Source organism: Haliotis cracherodii, unplaced genomic scaffold (assembly GCF_022045235.1).
Source record: "Haliotis cracherodii isolate W230 unplaced genomic scaffold, xgHalCrac1.p SCAF_6, whole genome shotgun sequence".
NCBI lineage: Eukaryota > Metazoa > Mollusca > Gastropoda > Lepetellida > Haliotidae > Haliotis > Haliotis cracherodii.
This window is the reverse complement of record NW_027266319.1, coordinates 48950880-48970675: the sequence shown is the minus strand read 5'-3', so window position 1 is coordinate 48970675 and position 19796 is coordinate 48950880. Positions and strand designations below refer to the sequence as shown.

At 42.2% G+C, this 19796-nt stretch overlaps 1 protein-coding gene across 1 annotated transcript; it reads right to left on the bottom strand.

Moving 5' to 3' along the window:
- Positions 1–943: 943 nt before the first annotated feature.
- Positions 944–19374, bottom strand: LOC139444660 (autocrine proliferation repressor protein A-like). The gene is made up of 14 exons (XM_071225589.1): positions 19152–19374; positions 13824–13941; positions 12914–13028; positions 11612–11728; positions 10685–10780; positions 10409–10498; positions 9417–9546; positions 4172–4289; positions 3750–3837; positions 3227–3265; positions 2969–3057; positions 1965–2058; positions 1659–1724; positions 944–1227 (listed from the first exon to the last, which is right to left on the bottom strand). The coding sequence occupies exons 1-14, from the start codon at positions 19339–19341 to the stop codon at positions 1108–1110; spliced, it is 1470 nt and encodes a 489-aa protein (XP_071081690.1). The 5' UTR covers positions 19342–19374; the 3' UTR covers positions 944–1107.
- Between the last annotated feature and the right edge of the window lie 422 nt (positions 19375–19796).

The window sequence follows — 19796 nt, the reverse complement described above, 5'->3', positions numbered from 1 at the left end:
TCTATTTGACGAGTGCCGTACTGGGAGAATTTATTATTCTTAATATTTCCACTATCAAAAAACAACTATTTTGTTTTTAGATTTAATAAAAAAAAAAGTTTCCATTTCATACAATAATTATCATGGCGACTATGCTTCTCGTAAGAGGCGACTAACGGGATCGGGTGGTCAGGCCCGCTGACTTGGTTTGATGCATGTCATCGATCCCAATTGCGTGGATCGATGCTCATGAGATCAATCACTGGATTGTCTGGTCCAGACTCGATTATTTACAGACCGCCGTCATATAGCCGGAATATTGCTGAGTGAGGCGTTAAACAACAAACCAACCAGCCACTATATTTGTTTGGATGGGGCGTCTGCCCAGAGAACTTAAGGCCTGTGGCCGATTTATATGGTGAGATGGTACGAGCCGATTTTATATTTCATAAGCCAGAGATATATCGAATACTTATCAGTAAGGGATTTTGTAGTTGGATTGTATATAACTCCGTAAAATACCAACTTATACGAACAGTGTCACGTTACATCATTGAGGGGACAGACCTAAGTTGAACGTTTGAAGTGATTGGATTTTTTTGCACAATCCATTAAGCCATATTGGGTTTAGGTAATATTTCGGAGACCATCCAACATATATCGACAGGACTACACTGATTTCGAGGTATGCGAATATAAATGCCAGATAAACTGTTATAAGATTACATTGATCGATGATAAGTGGGTCAAAGGTAATTCAACACGCCACAACGAGTAGTCAGTTTCTGCCCATCAGGTGATACACATGTGAGAAATGAGTGCAGGTCGTTTCCATACAATAGCTGAACTAATTTTCTTCATTTCGCCTTTGAGTGATTCCAGAATAAGAACGAAAAACAAATTTCAATTCGTTTGTTATTTATTTCCACATTTACAATGCAAAGACCGCGTAAAGAGGAACATCACTCAATTTTTTTTAAATTAAGACTCGAGCGGTTTGTAATATTTTATGTATGAAAAACTGCTACACAAGAATAATAATATTGCATCAAAGAAGAATTTGAAAGCTGTCACAGAATATGTTTTTTTTCTGCATCTGTGAATCAATGCTGTACAGGAAATGTACCGTTAGACCAGTGTTCCCAGACACTCCTCCCCGTGGCATTCTGGGAAGGGGTAGGTATTAGGGATGATCATCGTCTCGGAACAGAACTCAAAGTTTGTCACACCCGGCCCTGGGAATGTTGCCTGAAAATGATAAACACAAACGGGAATGACTTCTGGCATGTACACTTGTGTACATCTTGGCCGGAATAAAATCTCGATGCATCATGCTTCTGTTCACACAAATATGTTAAGTATGTGTACCATTCAAATAATATCAGTTTAAACCAGGAACGTTTCGCGGATAATTCAGGGCCTAAGTTACTGTAATAATTTTTGCAGAGTTGCTTCTCTTCGTATAGATCGGATCCGCTGACAGTGGTTTAGAATCCCACATCGTCATCTACCAAAGGATCCCGTGCAAGCCCCCTTTGACTTCTAGGGGCTATAGGTAACATCAGGTCTTTCTCAAACATTAAGCTGACACGCCATGATATATAAGAAATACTGTTCAAAGCGGCGTAAAATAAAACTCACTCATTCAAGCACTGCAGATGGAACATGTTTTGACTTACTTCCATATAGAAGGCTAGCCAACCTTCAGGGGGATTCTGAAACGTAGCCCGATACACCCACTCTCCCTGCAACAGACACATAAAACATCTCAAGAGTGTCTTTTTAAATCGAAACTATTTTACTACTTTAAAAACGTAAGGACGTCGACTTTAGTCTTTTAAATATTTTGGGAATGTTCGTTGTTCAACAGAATGTAAATGTGAAGACCTACTCTTAATCAACAACATATAAATGTGTTAGCCTGTTCGTACACTTCACGAGCCTGTGATGCCAGGGAGTATATACAGCAAGCCTAGGCAACGTACCATAAATTCCACATCATCCCTGACCCACACAACAAGCTGAGGAAGGAATCCATCCGGGTTATTTGGGTCTGCTGTCGCCAACCGGAAGTCGCGTCTGCAGTGAACGAAAACAAACCACTGTTACGCTTGCTATAAATCATGTTATAAGAACTGAACGTATCAATGTGTCAACCAAACTGTAAAATAGTATATATACTATCAAGTTAATTTCTGGGGGTCCCCGATGAAGTGCATGGCATTTGGAAACTTTTCGACCCTGTCATTAAAGTGCAAATAATAGGTTTTCTTAACGACCGCAACGCATAGTTAATCTTGCGCTGAAAACGCATTTTCATTCATGGAAGCGCGTCAAAATGGAAAGTATACATTTAGAAACTGTTAAATATGATCCCCTTGTAGCCCATAACGCTCTTAGTGCTCGACGCCCACATGTAAGATCTGTTCGTGCAAACATGTTGGACACCAACCTGTATAGGCCGATCCTGCGTGTATGTTGGACACCAACCTGTATAGGCCGATCCTGCGAGTATGTTGGACACCAACCTGTATAGGCCGATCCTGCGAGTATGTTGGACACCAACCTGTATAGGCCGATCCTGCGAGTATGTTGGACACCAACCTTGTATAGTCCGAGCCTGCGAGTATGTTAGACATAAACCTGTATAGGCCGATCCTGCGAGTATGTTGGACACCAACCTTGTATAGTCTGAGCCTGCGAGTATGTTGGACACCAACCTGTATAGGCCGATCCTGCGAGTATGTTGGACACCAACCTGTATAGACCGATCCTGCGAGTATGTTGGACACCAACCTGTATAGGCCGATCCTGCGAGTATATTGGACACCAACCTGTATAGGCCGATCCTGCCAGTATGTTGGACACCTACCTGTAAGTTCCGATCGTGCGGGCATGTTAGACACCTACTTTGTATAGTCCGATCGTGTGGGTATATCAGACACGTACCATGTACAGCTCGACAGTGCGAGTGTTTTTTAACACCTACCTGTAAGGTCCGACCGTGCGGGTATGCTGCACTCCAATAGTTAAGGGCTTTACATTGGTATAAAAAGTCAGGATTCCACCATCGGTGGTCTAAACAAATACAAACATATTATATGAATTGTGTCTATATGAACATGTTATAATTTCATTATTAAATAGCAACAAATGATATAATGTACATATCGTGTACATGTTTGTGAAAGTTTCATGGACATTGTCAACAACTTAATGAAAGCACAATACAATCTGAACAACTTACATAGTTTTTCTCCCAGCGCAACTGAGGCCGTGGTGTATCCTGTAACAAAGACGTAAGGCCTGTTCAAAGTACCGAGGTTATAAATCTTAAGACAGCTTCAAGTCGCTGCACGCAACTGTACACCGTAGCTAATAGTCACTAACTACACGCATCACCCACTAAAGTTGCCTTTAAAGCTATAATCCTTTTCATGAGAAACTCGTACACAATATATTATCGTGAAAAATCTGTGAAACCTGTCTTGAGATTTAAATGGCTGAGCAGGTCAGTTATTCAAATATAACAATGTTGCCTTGACGGCTTCGTTGAAGCTGTAAATCAATTCTGGGTATTCCCAGAAAATAATAATAAAATAATAAAATGAATAACAAAAAAATATTTTTAAAAATGAAGCGACCAAGAGATCGGAATGAGAAAATGCATTCCTGAATTAGATTTCTTTCTACTCTGAGTTTTACTAAAAGTTAAGGTACATTTCCACTTAAAGACAAGGCTGTTCACACAGATACAATTAGTTCCTCACCTCGAGCACGCTCTGGAAGAAGCTCTGTATGCCGAAGAAGAGTGAGATACGATGGAACGTTAGACTATGCTCGGCGTTGGGAATTCTCCTTCAGAAACAATGAACAGATTATGTTGATTTAATCTGAAACCCTTTACATTTCTGTGTTTCGATTGTTCGGCCTTGAAAATGTTTTCCATGAGCTTAATACACATAAAGCCAAACTGATGACTGATTAGGGACGTAGTGATTAAAGCGTTCGCTCTTAACGCCGAAGGCCTGGCTTCGAATCCCCCCATGGGTACAATGTGTGAAATCCATTTCTGTTGTCCCCCGACGTAATTGCTGGAATATTGCGCCAAGCGGCGTAAGACCATGCTCATTATTGAATGATTAAGGGAGGTTTCCAAGAATTGTAACGTGCTGCAGAATCATTGGTGTACCTGAGATATGTGTCTCCCTTCAGATCTTTGAGGTAGAACTTAGCGTCGTCCGGAGGGAAGAACTCGTCTCCTCCCGTGGTAATGATGTACTTTGGCATTGTCAATCGGTCTATGTATGCTGAAACAGAGAGGTACTGGCATATATCCATATCTCTCTTTATATGTATGTCAAATAAAGAATGTCATTTTTTAGATGTCCATGATGCTATTATTATAGTAGATGACACCCCTTTTGTTTTCCTAAAGTTCCATGTGTTTTACACCGGACAAGAAAGATAAGATGAGACTATAATCTCTATATAGATATTCTTTTAAAACCTATTGATAATAGATATTAACTTCTGCACTGTTCATTACGTTGAAAAGGAACGAAAATATCAACTTCTTTCGATAGAAAGCATTTTCACATGCTTGTTCGCTTACCAGTGATGAATTATATAATCTGTATTATTTCAAGAAGTCAATATGGCCACCATGGCAGCTGTACCAAAAAAGCTATATATGGCCACTCTTCAGGCGTTTCTCCTCAACATGTACTGTTATGCGCATAAATTCTATCAAAATGTACATTTTGCAGTGTAAACATCTCCGATATCAGCAGACTGATGAAACTTTGGCACATATACACAAACCGCAAAAAGAAACGCAAGTCAAGTGTTCTTGTTTGTGAAATACACTAAATAGTAATTTGTGAAACGATGTATACAAACGTAAAGAGACGCATTGAAGATACACAGTACACTATTTACATCATTCATTTTGAGCACGTCGCAGGAACGCAGTCGTTTCGAAGCGCAAATCACATGCGAAAATGCGTGCATTTCCCTCCTTGTCCATTATTTATAAGCCACCATATTAAAAAAAACATAGATTATTTCACACTCGACTTAGTAAAAGAACAGGAAACATGGTTTCCAGAGCGGTGTTGCCAATGGGATGCTAAAGTACGGATCAACGCCAACTGCAGTGGCAGTGTTTTTTTAATGTGTTCAGCACACAATGATTGTTCAGCTATAAGGTGCTCAAAAAACATATTTGTTTAACCGTAAATACCGCTTACTAAATGCCCCGGATTGTTGAAAATCACGTCTACGCGCCGTGGGTATGCTTCAAACAGGAATGGTGCAATAAGAAATTGCCAGAAATTTTTATGTTGCTCGAAACACAATATCATCTCTTTGGAGACGTTATCTAGAACATCTTTTACCGTCAACGTATGACGTCAAGTCAACAAGTCAACCATATTCGGTTGGTGCATATACGGGATCGATACCAAACTGCCACAGCTCGGAAATGTCCTGGATTGAGACCAATTAGCGACAGAACCGTAGGCAACCAGTTGAGGGAGCACAACATCCGGCCCCGACGACCAGCGATACGCTTAATGTTCCTTTAACGTCAACGTCAGGCACGACTAGCTTGGTGTAGGCAACATCTGAGGATCAGAAGACAAGACTGGGACAGTATACTATTCACAGATGATTCCAGATTTTATCTGGATATCTCTGATGGTTTTTGCGTTACTCAACGTCGTCAGTTGAACGTCTAATGGTATGGGTGGCCTCACAATTCATGGGAGAACACAGCTCATCATTGTTAATGGCAATTTAAATGGCGTACGCTACCTGGACGACATAACGTCCTACCCTTTGAGAAAATACAGGGACGTAACGTCAGGTTGCAGCAGGATAATGCCCGCCCACATGTTGCACGTGTTGTAACAGACTTTTTGAGGTAGCATAACATTGCTGTGCTGCCATGGCCGGCTGTGTCTTCATACCTTTCTCATGTTTGGGATGAGATAGACGGACACCTAGGACAGAGTCAGAACAAGCCGAGAACACAAGCTCAGTTCGGCAAATCTTTGGTTGACATTTGGAACAACATCCCCCAGGCTGTTTCAATACTGTGGTGTCTTCAATGCACCGCCACATCAACGCAGATGGTGGCCACATCCGATATTGACATTGTTAATTGAGTTGTTACACCACCCCTCTTTTAGGACGTGCTGCTCCGTCTCCGGGTACCAGGTATGGGGTTTGTCATTGAATGTTTTATGGTAGAACATTGATCAGACAAATGACCAAATATTATGTTGTTATTTTCAATAACATAACATTTACACCACTTCATATGAAACAGTTATACTTTTCTGCTGATATATATAGTTGTACAACTGAGTTTCTGGAATATGAAAGCATTACCAGAGGTATCAACAATAGTGTAAAATTCAGTTGCAATATGTAGTAAACATGCCCTTAATACCTTTTGTTTTATAAAAGATGTAATAGAAATAATAATCATCAAGTTGTGTTTACCAAAATCTAGCGGAAGGAGGAAACAAATTACCATGTAAGCGAATCAGAACTTTCTGAGCTCTTCTCAATACAAGGCATTGATGGTTCCAGTATAGCATTGCTCATAGATTCCTACGAAACATTACTCTTCTACTCAAAATGCCATCTACTTTTTGAATAAAATCAACCGTTTTTGTGTCATGACAAAGTCCTATTTCTAACCATACAAAAACCCAATCTTATTTAAATGAGATCATTGTTCTCACTTCCACTTAACAAAGATCTGAAGACATCCCATTACGGGTCACGTCAGAACGACCTTTCAACCGACCAAATCAGAGCGTCGCTTGCCAGATCGGAAAAGTGACAGTCGGAATGTGTTTTCTAATCATGCATCTTCGAAAAGCTTAACACGGGGTATTCAGAACGACAGTTACGGGCTGTATGACTGATTCTGTCCAAATCATCGTCTATCTCTCGCTCAATGGAATAAACATTTGAAACGAAGGAGACTGTCCAAGGCCCGTCTGAAGTATTGTTATACAATATCGGCCGTTTAGACATTGCAGAATTTTCATTTGTTCAGTTTTCAAATTTCGAATGGAGAACATTGTCAAAAAAAATAAAAATTATAGCATGGAATGGAAATCGCTAATTTGAAGTCAAAGTTTGTTCCCCTCATTACCTGTAATGGGATGTCCTGGGACTTTTGTTTGGTGGTCGCGAGAATTAAGGCCTGATTTTAATTAAATTGACAAAAGTCCAAAATATAAATTCATACCCGTTCTTGTGGGTTTCACCAAAGTGGTAAACAAATAAATAAAGCGACAAAAACCTTTCCATATCCAATAGAAATCTCTGCATATATGATATATGATTGTATGATTCCGACTATATAACGAGCTTGTCTTTATGAATCACTATCAAATAGTACCAGTTGTTCGCGAAAAGACCTTTGGGCTTTCTTCCAACATAAAACTGACACGCCATGATATGACTGGAATACAGTTCAAAGCGGCGATAAAAAAGCAACCCACTCACTCACTCTATTATATACACATGCACAAAAGTTAAGCGCCACCCACCATATTTGTGAGCTGTTACTTTTGGCACTTAATGATGACTATTATAACGAGATGTACGATTGTTATAAGCCGTATATGTAAACCTCATGTGATGCAAAAAATGTCCCAAAGCAAGTTTATCTTGTCTTCCAAAAGAATATGAGCAGAAAGGAATTTTACCGAAGACCAGAAATTGAAGGATTAGAAAACATTGAAAAACGTTTTTTGTCATGTGACTGTCATGATATCAGCAGACCATATCAGGTGTCACATAGACACCCTAGGGAGTGCAGAATCTATTGCAAGACAGAAACGTCAGTAACGTGTGTATGATCCACGGACATTGACCACAGCTTCAACCTCACGCCTCATACTCATTACAAGTCGTTGAATGCTTCTCTGAGGCAAACGGATCCATTCTTCATGAAGTGCGGCTTCAAGTCCAGCGAGATGATCGTATGAACTGGGGTATCACGATGTCTGATTTTCCGGCCAAGAATGTCCAAGAGATGCTCAATCGGATTAAGATCCGGACTACAAGCCGGCCAAGGAAGAGTGTCAATAGCCTCTTGACGCCCAACCTGCCCGAGATCTGTGTGGTCTAGCATTGTCGTCCATGTAAACAGGTCTTGTCTGAAGAGGATGGTTGTCAAAATGAGGGACTACCACTGGACGAAGAACGGCATCTTGGTATTGTTGGCCATTCAGGTTTCCACGAATTGTCACCAGCGGAAGTTAGCAGCCGAAGGAAACACAACCCCATGTCATGACAGACCCCCCGCCACATGCTACGGTCTTCTGGATGTTCCTTGGTGCAAAATGAGTGTTACGTTGCCTCCAAACACGTATTCGACCATCAACAGTTCGTAGCAGCATTCGACACTTGTCAGACCAATGGATCCTTCTCCAGTTGACTAAGTTCCTTCGACTACAGGCACGACACCATATCAGAAGATTCCGCATGTGCCTCTCTGTCAGCTGAGGACGTTTTACTGGTCTTCTGGCGTTATAACCAGCCGCTCTGAGGCGACACCTTACGGTCATCGTCGAGAGTCTCTGATGGGTAATCCACTGCAGTCTTAAATCTGTTAAAGTGGCAAATGGATTTCGTCTGACTATCCTGAAAAGACGTCTCTGTTAGAGGTCTTTCTTGGCCTACCAGACATATGCCTGTCATTGACATCATTTGTTTGACCACTGGGATGACGACCCATTTGTCTTGCAATGCCCTGCATGACATGCCAGAATTTTCATGCCTATCACTTGCCATCTCTCAGCGTTCGTTATCTTTCACCTCACCATGGTTGATTTTCAACCTCTATTGGAAGGGGAATCTCACACAGGAGCAGAAACTTGAATTTCACTATTTATAGGATAGGGGAACTGCAGCAACACGTAAAGAACGCTTTCCTTGTGGTATCTGGACAAATGTGGGTTCATGAAACTATGGAAGCCTAATTCAGTCATACATCATCATGTTTCGTATTTCTGATTCCCACACGTGAAATCAAGAGACTATGAATATGGTGGCGCTTAACTTTTGTGCATGTGTATATCAACGTCTATATCTGGTATAATTCACCCGGATCGTCTAAGCCAGTGATGGTTTATCTGTGTTGCAGTAGCCCATATAGGCAAGCATGTTGACATTGCCTTTGGTCTTTTTATACCGTTTTCAAGATGGCCTCCTTGGCGGCCATGTGTATGATCTGATTTTTTTTTTAAATGGCAACCCATCATGACACTATGTCATATGAGTCTTAGTTTGGGTGAGCTAAAAGTGCACTTACCATCTTGGTAGCGCATCAGCCATTTCATCTTTCTTCGAAAAGAAAGGAATTTAACTAATTGTGTGATAAAGAATTAAAACGTTCAATGTCTCACAATAAGGGTCGACGATGTCGCACATGCGTTTAGTGTTGGGGTTATCAAGCTGCCTGGTGAAGTTGAGGCTGTAGTAGTCGCTGAATGCAAACGTCCACCCTCCCAGCGACCGGTAGTGATGGTGAAGATTCTGTCAGAAGCAAGGTGAGATGCCTCGTCGTACATAGTGCAAGTACACGAATATACAAACTTAAAGTTTTCATTACACCTGAAGAGCCTTGAAGGCAAGGTAGGACAAAAAGGTTGATGCGTGAGATTGGCAACTCTTGAAGATGAGGGTGCAGAATAGGTCTTCGGCAACCCATGCTTGCCGTAAGAGGCGACTACGCTTGTCGTGAGAGGCAACGAACGGGATCGGGTAGGTGGTCAGGCATGCTGACTTTGTTAATACTACATGTCATCGTATGCCAATTGCGTGGATTGATGCTCATGATCTGAAACACTGTATTGCCTGGTCCAGACTTACTTACAGACCGCCGTCATCTAGCTGGAATATTGCTGAGTGCGGCGTGAAACAACAAACGAATGTGGGATTGGCAGTGAGCAAGATGTGTGTTGAATGGTGTGAGAGCACGAAAGTGATTATTAGCTGAGGAACAATGTGAGGGGTAGGTGAGTGTAAGAACGTGCGTAAGAGAGAGGGTTAATTTGTGACTTCGAATGAGGACGTCAGGGTTAGGCGAGTGGGAATGCGTTTGTGAGACGTTAGGACTTTCTGTGGATGTGTCTGTACCAGTGTAAATCTTGCATTTACAAAACATCTAGGCACGCCAACATGAAGGCTTGAACACGGATCCCATGCGTGATGAGGCAACAACGTCATTCAGTAACCCATCACCTCTAATATGGCATAACGGGTGATAGCTATGACCATCGAACATCAATATTATTTTTTCTTGTGAAACCAATTTTTTCGGGTCACCCACTGTGATACGTCTGCAACTGTGCTTTAGCGGTGGAACATTAACTCACTCACTCTGTTAGATACGCACCTCTTGTACATTGAGTAGATCCATGACGATTGGAGCTATGGCGACGACTCTATTGTCTACAGCTGCCGTTGTCCACGTCGTCCACCCTCGCTGTAACGACGTCAAGTCTTATAACCTACATACAATCAGCCTAGATGGACCAATCAGTGTCTTTAGACTTCTCGTGTACATAGAATAATACGAAAGGAAACAGGAAAAATCATTATATTTAAGTATTTTAGATTCTATGGTGGATACCATTGTGGATTCTCAAATTTCGGAATATCCGTATCCTACCTTGGATTCCCCGCACACCATGAACTTCTGAATGTTAGACTGGGGGTTGGTCTTCTTGCCGAAGTCGGCCATTGTGTCCATGGCCCGCACAGCTGCCTACATAAACACAGAAAACGCCAGGTATTGCTATAATTAATACACGCTTGACGGACATTTCTTGCTTTTGTGAGGGGTGCAACCGCTGGGGAGGGGGATTCTCATTGCTTACCACTGAGTCCCTAATACTACTTAACACAAATCTCAAAAGCATTGAGAAAAGTGTGTTCTTTGAAATTAAATTGCTGAACAAATATCGAAAGATTAAAATATATAACGGAAATACACCATTATTATTTTTTTAAATGCTGAATCTGTGTACCCAAAAAGATTTTATTTGCGTCCCGCGTACCACACTGCTGAGTCCCGAATACCCTCAAAATAGACCCCCGTATCCCGCGTACAAAAAAGGTTGGCAGCCTCACCGCAGGAGCAGGATAGGCTAACCTTTTCGCGAACTCTTGATACCATCACTAATTGATAGTGATTCATCAACGCATGCTAATGACGTCGACAGTAATCGCACAACGGACTCTGCCTTTAGTAGAGATTGCTTATGGTTATGGAAAGGGTTTGATTGATTTATTGATTGTAACGGGAAACGGTATGGTCAAGTAGTACAAATTCGCCGTAGAGAGTCGTGTCCCTTAGTAGTGCCAGGATCCGGTGATCTTGGGGTCAGATCTAAGATTCGCCCTGATTATGAACTATAGTTTGTAAATTCTATATCCCAGCTCGCGAGTTTCACATGCATCACCTTGGGTTTCCGTACACATTAATTGACACGCCGTGACATAATTGGAGTCCTGTTCAAAGCGGCGTTAAATCAATACTTCTTCACCGAATGTTAGTCCGGAATATTGTCCGGATTAACGAGGTTGCAGTATGTACCTTCGTCATTGGCAACCGAAGCAGCCACTCGGGTCTGTCGGGGTGGTCCTGCACAAACACCTTCCACGTCCACGCTATCACAGCATCCTCGGACCGACTCGCCCTGCTGGGATCGTTCTGGAACACAACATTAATCAAATAGGCCAAAAGCATTAGACAAAAAATAACACAACCTTTTACTACTTTTCAGCAGCACATGAACAATGCAATAACACTGAACATTTTGAAGATGCCACTAGGTGGAACTTGGGGAACATTGTGCTCAGTGTGATTTTCTGCAGGTTTCCAGAAAAATTCAGCTTTCTACTATTTCCCCCCAGGTTATACGTAATGCTTTTGGCCTGTATGACCTCTAGTTGTAAAATAGGGACATGGCAGAAGGGGTACACGTGTGTTGGCCCCCTACACTGACGACGTCTAAGTTCATGGTGTCCCCCACAGCGCCGTGAATTGAAATACAAATGATGCATAGCATTCGAACTTTCAGTTCTTAGATCTCACTGTTCATTTTGGGTTTGAAGATTGATTCATCCTATTTTAAATTGACACGGGCAATTTGAGAACATATTGATTTGCCATTAACGTTAAAGAAAACTGCAAATCGGCCAGCCGAACAAGTGGAAACGTTCGTAAAATACTCATGATCTCTGAAAGCATCGGGATTTTCTGTACATACACCGAGTCCGACAACGAGTGACTAAGTCACTAGATCACGGGTTACAAAAATGTCTAATTATGAATGAAGATCAGTTAGGTTATTCTGCAAATGTCAAGTGATCCAGCTAATTATATACATTTCACTTACTTTACACCTATTTAGAGTGTGAAACATTATGCTACTGTGCCCGTTATCTGCTGGAAAACATTCACGGAGTAATTTGCGCAGATGTCCCTCCGGCAGTGAAATTTGTTAAACATGCGCACTACCGCATCGACACTGTAAAAACGAGTCCAGTTAATGGATCTAGCTATAGAAGCGCCTTTTCAAATGGTACATTTGATCAACAGCTGTTTAAGATTTAACTGGCGTTTCGATGATGCGCACTTTTTCTACTGTCAACTTGTCCGTAAAATCACTCTTTCCTTGTTGCATCTCTTTAACAGCCTTAAATTGAACCCTTCGTCGTAGGGACATGTTTTATGGGGTACTTTGTGAGGAAAATAGAATCAACCTGAGTAATCCCGTGCATGATCTGCAAGGACGTCCACTGATTGGTATTACCGGAATCTGGGAATGTTCAATATCTTTAACAGACTGGCAGATGTAGTGCAAATAGTCATTGTGACGGGCATAGAATGTACCTTGAATACAACCGGCTGGTTGGGGACTTGTCTAAGGTTGGCACATATGGTTCCCGTACTAACCGCCATCAGAGCAATGAAACTGATAAACTCGTCCCCCACGTCGGGAGTGAAACTGGAAAAAGGACAAGTTGTCAGGCATACGAGTTGAAACGTTTTATCATGTTAACGTCTCATTCAGCTAGGCCCCGCCACTTTTAGAGTCCGGGACCTACATAAATATGAAAGATGCCACGATGTAAAGTAAAATGACAACTTTTTCTACATTTGGGGCAGTAGCGCATTTCAATATAATGGTGAACTATAAGAAAAGTAATTTGTTTCACCAGCTTTAGATATGATAAGCTGGATAGGATGAGTCCATACTTGTCCGAGAGCCCGCTAAACAAGGGCCCGTTCCACAAATTTATCTTGGCGCTATTAAAGATCGTCACTCTCATTTTTTCACCCGATAGGCCTAGCGATAACAACGCTTTATGGAATTGGGCCCTTGCCGGTATCAGATACTTTCGTACCGCGGATAGTTCTTGCTATCTGGTTTGTTGGTCCCGAACTCTATCATTTCAATGCGTCTGTGATATAACGAAATACTGCTGATTCTTGGCTTTAAATCCTTAACTTAATACTTCAAAAACATTAGCTCTACGTTCTATACAACACCTCTCTTTACTCCATGACCCTTGTGCATCTTTACACACGTTTTGCCCATGTGTGATATTCGCTGACTCCAGCACTATATTTAACTAGCATCTAATTAGCGTGAAATATTACATATCCAAGTGAAGAAAATCTAACCTGGTTATATTGGCGCTGTTATTGTTGATATATATTTTTCTGCTTATACCGATGAGGTATATTACGTTAAACCAACATACAGTGAGTTCGTTGCGCGGGTAAATACCGTTCTCACCTGCCGTAACCGTTGCTGCCGTACGAGATATACAGACAGCCAGCGTCAGGCCGAGTCAGGTTGTCTGGCACCGCCACGATCATGTAGTGCCACCAGATAGGGTGCTCCACCTCCACCTCTGAATATTCAACAACATGCATGTTAGCCATTAGCCGGAGTGTTTGACACTGCCGTTCCGGGTTGGACCACTAAACAATAACATATTTCCGAAACAGCTGCATCACTAAGTCGTTATAATCAGTAGTGTGTTAAGTGGGGATTTTCAAATTCAAACAGAGCTTGACACAAAAATCCGAAGTACATTGTGAAATCAGTAAATGACTATCAATGAATAATCAATAAACTATCAAAGCACAAAATTATAAGGCAATACAATGGTTCAAATAAGTGACAGCAGCAAAACTGTGCCTGGGGTGTAAATCTGAAGCAAATCAGGTCGGAAATGCCTCGAAACGCTCTCTTGTCGCTGGGCCCCGTGAAGATCCGGGTTAGAATGGGTCTTCAGCAACCCATGCTTGTCGTAAGAGGAGATTTATGCTTGTCGTAAGAGGTGACTAATGGGATCGGGTGGTCAGACTCGCTGACTTGGTTAATGCATGTCATGGTATCCCAATCGCGTGGATCGATGCTCATGTTGTCAACCAGTGGACTGTCTGGTATTATTTACCGACGGCCGTCATATAGCATATTGCTGAGTGCGGCGTTAAACAACAAACAAACAAACAAATCATGTCTTCAGGCATAAGTTCCACTCAAGCGCTTGACGTACTCGTCGCCTGCCTTTTAGAAACTGCCTCATCCCAAAACTTCTAGTACTTTCAATCCCGCCATGTTTATGCACACAACAAGGGCGGGTAACTCTATTTCTAGTACAAAACTGTTATGTTCGACTTGCCGCTGTCTACCTCTGTCCAAATCTGGCTACGACAGCACTTGACACCCCTTGGCTGGTAGTCCAATCATTTTCTGCAAATTACTACAAATACATTTACAACAGTTTCTACCACCACTAACATTGCTTATATATGATAACTGTCACCATAGTTTATTCTACACCATTGACACCTAACATCGTCGCAAACATGGCTGGCTCAGTCGTCTAAGGCTAATTCGCTGCGCAGAGTTGCGTTCCTTGGGCACAGCAGAAACCTATGATTGTGGGTTCGAATCCCGGTTCGCTCCAATTGTGTTTCCGTGGTCTAGTGGTAGAGCGTCCCGGAGAGCGGAAGGTCGGGGGTTTGATCCCCGGTCGCGTCATACCAAAAAACCTTAAGAGATGGTACTTGTTGTTACCCTGTCTAGCTCTCGGCATTAAGGGGCTAAGACAAGAACTGGTCGGCTCGGAGTCAGTTTACTGTGTCTGAGTAGGGTATTCATGTTAAAACTGCGGCATGATATCTCAGTGTGCTACCACTATAAATCGGCATCTGTCCGGAGTAGTACAAGCAGCCACACACACACACGTGCATGCGCGTTGCTATAAAAGTGCAATAATATTGGACGCGACGTTAAACCCCATTTCACCTCACCTCACAAATTATGTTTCTATGTTTGTCAGCACCAAACCCGCGCACGTGGGTTTCACAAACCGTGGTAAACGTCTGAGACATCACTCCGGCTTTCCTCACACATTAAGCTGACACGCCGTTATACAATAAGAATACTTCAAAGCGGCATCAACACCAACATCAACTCACTATCACCCAACAGCATTGCTAACGCCATCACTGCTATCCTCGCAAACACCAGCATATATATAACCAAACATCGCCACAATCATCATCACAATCATTCTTCATCAACAGAACCATCATTTACGTCAGACACCTTTTCACCAAAACGATTACATCACTATAAAGTCACCATCTTACCCTCGTGAATTTCCAATTATAGCCTAAACTAAAATCTTCTGCAAGTTTATGGCATAATTCATTAAAACCTTCAGAGAATCCTACGTAGGACAGGTACTATTCTAAACAGACGCAATACACGTTCACTCGCACACACAAACCTTTACTCGTTAATCGGTCGGCATATTTCTTTTAGTGTTTTATTACGGTTCTATAGTAGAATAGCTTTAAATAAGACTTTGAAACTTCAGGATAGGTCTTTCTGGCGTCGATGACGTCACGCAACAGAGAATTACCGCATTTTCTCTATCATTACCTCACGCCTGACAAATACAAATGCGAAATGTATCGTCCTTGAACACTGAGTGAAGTGTTTACCAAACTATGCGCGTGAGAAGCTATTAAACTCATCATTTCGTATAATTTTAATTAATATATGTCGTGTTGACTAGTGAAAATATGTAAGAATATAATAAATGTTCTAAAAAGTAATATTTAACATGAGTGTTATTAGTATTCAGACCATTACAGTATCGACGATAATGCTGAGTGTTGGAGCTTGTGAGACAACCCAGCTACGCGCGGTGCGTCTTTGGCGTTATCCATCAATCGCAAAAACAACATCCAAGATATAACCAGACTTTAAAAGACAACCTTAATGCTTATGTTAGGGTAACAGATTCTTCGATCGCCTCATCCATCAATCTTGGAACTGTTGTTTTACGATCATTTCTTTACCACGGCGTACAAACGTTGCATGCTCCATGCTCAATACACGTTACACGACGTTTTATTGACGCTGTAATCAGTTCATCGAACAATAACGACGTGACTACTACACTTCGACGTCTATCAGATGTATATGCTGCCGCTGAAGACGGGCGGGTTATTCAACGCATTCGTTAACTTCCGTCATATAGATGTTTATCAGGCTATCACTAAACAGAGCACAGAAGGCGTTGTTCCGAGGAAGGGTTTTGTGAGGAAATTTGTAGGTTTAGGCATTGACTTATTTTGGTGGACATGATTCCATCGTGACTTAACATTCTTGGGAATGTGTATCTCCCGTCTCTCTGGAGTTTATGAGCTCAACTGTACGTGTTAGAAGTAACAGTCTGTGACGGGAGACGGAGTAATAGCTAGCAATCTTTCTTTCTTTCGCATCATCAGATTTATTTGCATTGGTCACATTGTGTAGTGCTGTGGTAGACACAACAATGGCAAGTCAATCGGCCTGTGTGACACGTCTGCGTTGAGTATAGATATCATAAATAAGATTCCGATTGTGGAGCAGACATCTATTGTGAATCATAGGTCCTGGAGCAGGCAGTCACTTCTTACTCAGACTTATATCCTCACTTACATTTACGCCCACGCGTATACTCACACACTCACAATCGCACTTACCCTCGCACTCACGTCCACACTTACATTTACACTCGCTATAGTTATAGATCCGTGGGAAGAAAGAAGAGGGCATAGTCTCAGCGGAACAACAAGCAAAACGTATTGCATTCATTTTGTGAACCTCTTTAACAAGTTTTAGTAGGCTGATCGGTGATCAAAGTTGCGAAAGATATACTTGCATGGTGTAAGCGCTTCACCTCGACCATCTTGTCAACTATAATAACGGTGTTGTGGCGGTCAGCAGTATGTGATGTGGTCTAGCTGCATGGTACTTTAACACCTTGTGGGTATGGGCATCGATTCTCCTAGCAAGTATGGCTACGCTAACACTTATACACCCAGACCATCACTGTCCAGACGGTACAGCCATCATTGCCAGCATTGAGCCGCATTTCCTGACTTGACGAGGTAGTAGTAGTAGTAGTAGTAGTAGTAGTAGTAGAAGTATTAGGGGAAGGACAAGTTTAGACTAATGCTTAGTCTCTTAAAATATATCATTTTCATAGAGACAAATAACCCAATTTAAATTAAAAAAGAACCCCAGTGAGATGGGAGATCCTGAAACTGGGGAAAATCAACACTTGCTTTATTTAGGGCTATAGAATTACAGTAAGGGCTGGGCGAAAGAGAACATAATATGGCTCGGGACTGTGAGACAGACGAAGACAAGTTGTACTACTATAGTTGCAGAGGGTGTGGTGGATGCTCAAGCAGAAACAGTTATAGCCGTAGTCGTCGCCGTCGCCGTCACCGTAGCAGGGAAACTGGTAGCCGTTTTAGAAACCAGAAACGTTCCTGTTCAAATTTCACTTTTAGAGAAAGCAGATATTCATATTTGAAGTAAGCATCCGAGGCAACAATGTGCATAGGATTCAAAAATATTTCTTGACGTTTATTGTGACTGTTTATCCCAGTTCTGGTCGCTACAGACGTGTGTTGTAAATACTGCTGGCGTTTACACTGGCTCGCCCCGTACCCCCCGGAAGTGACATACGGAACAGCTGATCGTGTAACGTGAACGAATGACAGTATATGGAAACCGCAACCAGAAATGTCTTCGCGTGATCCTTTGTCTTCACCAGCTGATGAGCGTCGACAGGTACACACTGAAACCTTAATTGTAAGGTATTCAAGTTAAAGCTATTCTTACATTGAGTCGTGATGATCAGACTTTAAGGCATTAGGTGAGTTGGGTTGAACACATATCACCGCCTGCCAGTGTAATGTGGAAGGAAAGCTCAAATTGACTCAGGTCGAAAACGTTTACCACTTTGATGAGTAAGTGCACTTGCATTGTACTCAGAGACCCAGAATCATAATCGCGGATTCGAACCCACAGGGAGAAAACTCGATCTGAACGACGAGTTGCAGCATCTGGAACAGACGTACCCTTAAAGTGGCCCCTTTTCGCTGTTCGATAGACTGTGTCAAGCCTCTCACGGCGATACTGTATCTATTCTGTCATTCTGGTAACGTTACGAATACGTCAAGCGCTTGTGGAACTTATGCCTGAAGACATGATATGTTTGTTTGTTTGTTTTTTAACGCCGCACTCAGCAATATTCAAGCTATGTGACGGCGGTCTGCAAATAATCCAGTGATTGACAACATGAGCATCGATCCACACAATTGGGATACGATGACATGCATCAACCAATTCAGGTAGTCTGACCACCCGATCCCGTTTGTCGCCACTCACGACAAGCATAGTCGTCTTTTACGGCAAGCATTGGTTGCAGAAGACCTATTCTACCCCGGACCTTCACGGGTCCTGAAGACATGAATGTGTTTTGCAACATTGATGGGTGTACCACTTCTTTCGTACTCGCCTCGCCTCAACACTTGTTGAAACCAAAAAACTAGGGCTTTCATGGTGCCGACAAACAAATACCATAATCTATGTGAATATGGGACTCGAACAAACGACCAGCGGATTCTGGAACACACAAGGGGCACAACTCCGTTCAGCGATCTGCGGAGCCTTACACCACTGGAGTACCAATGCCACCACAGTGAAATGATCTAACATCCTTTCTAAATAACGTCAGTCAACTTAAACACAGTTTCTCACCAGTCAGCCATTGCTGTGACGTCATATTGAGGAGGTATAGCGTGAAGTCCGGACCCCGGAACTTCCACTCCAACACCGTGTAGTTGTAGTGGGGGTCGGCCTTGTTCACGTAGTCGTCGAGGGGGGTCGCCCTTAGGGTGGGAACGATCACCCCCAATGCTGCCACCAAACATATCACTTTCAGCAACATTCTTGTCGGTTTGTCTCGGTGGTACACAGTCAATATTCCATGTAACAAGATCGAGTTCTGGGACCTAGTCCTTCCTTCGGGAGCTAGTATACAAGATAGAGAAGACGCGCTTATCTATTTCTGGGTCACATCCTTATGTGGGTCACCGAGACCACATACTGTGATTATTAAAGTTGCAGTGTCAATGTAAAACGAAGAACTTTATTAAAATAGTTTAATTACTAATTTAGATGTGTGTTACTGACATGCGCAAGTATTGGAAATGAATAAGTCATGGCAGCTGCAGGTCGATAGGAACGGTTAATATACTGTTACACGCCTTACCTACAGCATATCGTATGGAGACCGACTTGTATGCAGTAAGCATGTGTTCGTTTGTTTGTTGTTTAACGCCGCACTCAGCAATATTCGAGCTATATGACGGCGGTTTATAAATAATCGAGTCTGACCAGCCA

Excerpts from the sequence above, each read along its gene's own strand:
- LOC139444660 (XM_071225589.1), bottom strand. The coding sequence starts at position 19,341 with ATGTTGCTGAAAGTGATATGTTTGGTGGCAGCATTGGGGGTGATCGTT. Across the intron at positions 10,781-11,611 it reads TTCGGTTGCCAATGACGAAG|GCAGCTGTGCGGGCCATGGA; the intron begins GTACATACTGCA and ends GTGTTTATGTAG. Across the intron at positions 3,058-3,226 it reads TGCGCTGGGAGAAAAACTAT|ACCACCGATGGTGGAATCCT; the intron begins GTAAGTTGTTCA and ends GTATTTGTTTAG.